Here is a 2,081-nt window from a genome sequence, read left to right on the forward strand (position 1 = left end):
CGCCGCACCCGCCGATCGCGCGCCAGCGGGGCGGGCCCTACCCCAGCGCGTGGTGAGCGTTCGTGTCTTAAGTGCCCTTCGTGTGTATTCGACGCTCCGGCGACGCTCCGGCGATCGGCTTCCGCCCGACCGGTGTCCAACTCCCGGTGTCTTCGCGTTTCTTCCCCGGCCGCTCGCGCGGCGGTTCGCGGAAAGACCCGACGTCGACGCGATGCGGCTTACGATCCCCGACCCTAGCCCTCCTTGTACTGGTCGTCCATCTCGGAGACCATGCGCTCCTTGAGCTCGACGCGGATCTCGTTGACGTCGTCCCCCCGGAGCACGTCCCGGACGAAGAACGCGTCGACCTTCATCATGATCATCTCGAGCGCGCCGCGGATGACGCCGCAGAGGATGTTCGAGTAGAGCAAATTCGTGTTCGGCGGGATCTCGACGAAGTCGTTGAGCGGGTTGTCGTAGAGGAGCAGCGAGCACGCCGTCTTGTCCGCGTTCCAGTTCGCGACGTCGACGCCGACGCCCAAAAACATCTTGAACGCGACCTTGGCGATGACGTCGCAGGTCTCGGAGAAGTCGTGGCAGTTGTTGATGCCGCTCTTGGCGAGGAACTCGTCGATGAGCCGCATGCCGATGCCGTGGCCCATACTCTCGAGCTTCTTGTTGACCTCGCGCACGTCCTCAAAGTCCTTCATGAGCTGCACGACCATGGTGCCGTAGGTGAGGCAGAAGAACTCGGCGTTGATCTTGGGCATCTTCGCCCAGACCTGCTCGCCGATGCGCGCGTGGCTCTTGCTCGAGGCGCTCATGGTTTGGAGTGCGGCGGCGCGCGTCCGGGGTCGCGCGCGGCCGCTGAGCGGCGCCGGGCTCGTCGAGCTGCTCTCGAGCTGCTCTCTAGCTGCGGCACCGAGAGAGTCGGGTTTGGGCGGGCGGGCGGCGGGCCGGGGCGCGCGCGTCGAGCTGCGGCAGCTCGAGATGGGCCGGAGAGCGTGAGGGTGTCGGCCCCGCCGGGGGTCCAGGCCTCACCTCTTCGCCGCGCGACGCCGCGCGCATACTTAAGGCTACTTCCGAAGCAGCGGCCGAGGTGCGAGTCGTACTGCCCCTTGCCGCCGGTGCAGGCGCTGGACCAGGGGCGCGAGCGCTTAGCGGGGACGCGCTCGCGCGACTTGCGCGCGCGCTCGCGCATCGCGCGGCACCTTCTGGAGCAGCTCCGGCAGGTCCTCGTAGAACGTCGTGAAGAACTCGCCGTTCTTGCCCTCGGCGTAGGTGTAGGCGTTGAGGACCGTGCCCGTGCGGATCTTGCCGAGCTTCATGTACTCCTCGTCGATGGCCCAGTAGCGACCGCATGTGCCGCCAGGCGGCGATGCTCAAGGTCGTCGCGCTCTGCAAGGCCACGGGCGTCTTCTGCGACGCGTTCGCGTCCTTCGGGGCGAGCGACGCCAAGCGGCTCGCGGACAACCCCAAGGGCCGGGGCGTCTACGACGCGTACCTCGGTTCGTCGTCGACTTCTACGTGCCAGTGGCTCAACAGGTGGTCAATAGCCGTCGCCTCGGCGCCCCCCGCACGCCGCGGGGCCGCGCGAGGGCGCTCGCCGGGCGCTCGCGCCCCGCGAGCCGACCCCGTCGCCCGGCCAGCGCGTCCGCGCGCGCTCTCGGCGCATTCCCCCAACCGGACGGGACACTAACCCTCGCTCGATCAGCGAGCTCATTTGGTGGGCGACCGCGAGGTGAGCTGCGCCGCCGACGACGCGCGCGCGGGGCGTGGGCGGGACGCGGTACGCGCGGTTCTCCGACGTCGGCAGCACGACGACGACGCCGTGTGCTCGTCGCTCACGCAAAAAAACGCGAGCGCCGCCGCCGTCGCCGCCACTCGCCGCCGGAGGCCGCCGCCGCACGAGAGCGGGCGACGCGCGCGCCCCCGGGACCCCCAACCCCGCCTCCGCCGACGCGATGTGGGGCTCCCCGACGGCGGCAGCTGCGTGACGGCGTCGCGGCGCTCGCGCAACACTTGCGCGAGCGCCGCGCGCCGCCGCCGCTCCGCCGCCGGATCGCCGCCTCCCCTGAATCGAGAGAGCCCCCCCCACCACC

The 2,081-nt window shown here is 70.3% G+C and overlaps 1 protein-coding gene across 1 annotated transcript; it reads right to left on the reverse strand.

Moving 5' to 3' along the window:
• Positions 1–233: 233 nt before the first annotated feature.
• Positions 234–803, reverse strand: AURANDRAFT_35563 (hypothetical protein; the record flags this gene model as incomplete). The annotated part of the gene is made up of 1 exon (XM_009044990.1): positions 234–803. One exon carries the CDS (start codon positions 801–803, stop codon positions 234–236), a length of 570 nt encoding a protein of 189 aa, XP_009043238.1.
• Positions 804–2,081: the final 1,278 nt, after the last annotated feature.

The sequence above is a fragment of the Aureococcus anophagefferens genome, assembly GCF_000186865.1.
Source record: "Aureococcus anophagefferens unplaced genomic scaffold AURANscaffold_1176, whole genome shotgun sequence".
In the NCBI taxonomy this organism is placed as follows: Eukaryota; class Pelagophyceae; order Pelagomonadales; family Pelagomonadaceae; genus Aureococcus; species Aureococcus anophagefferens.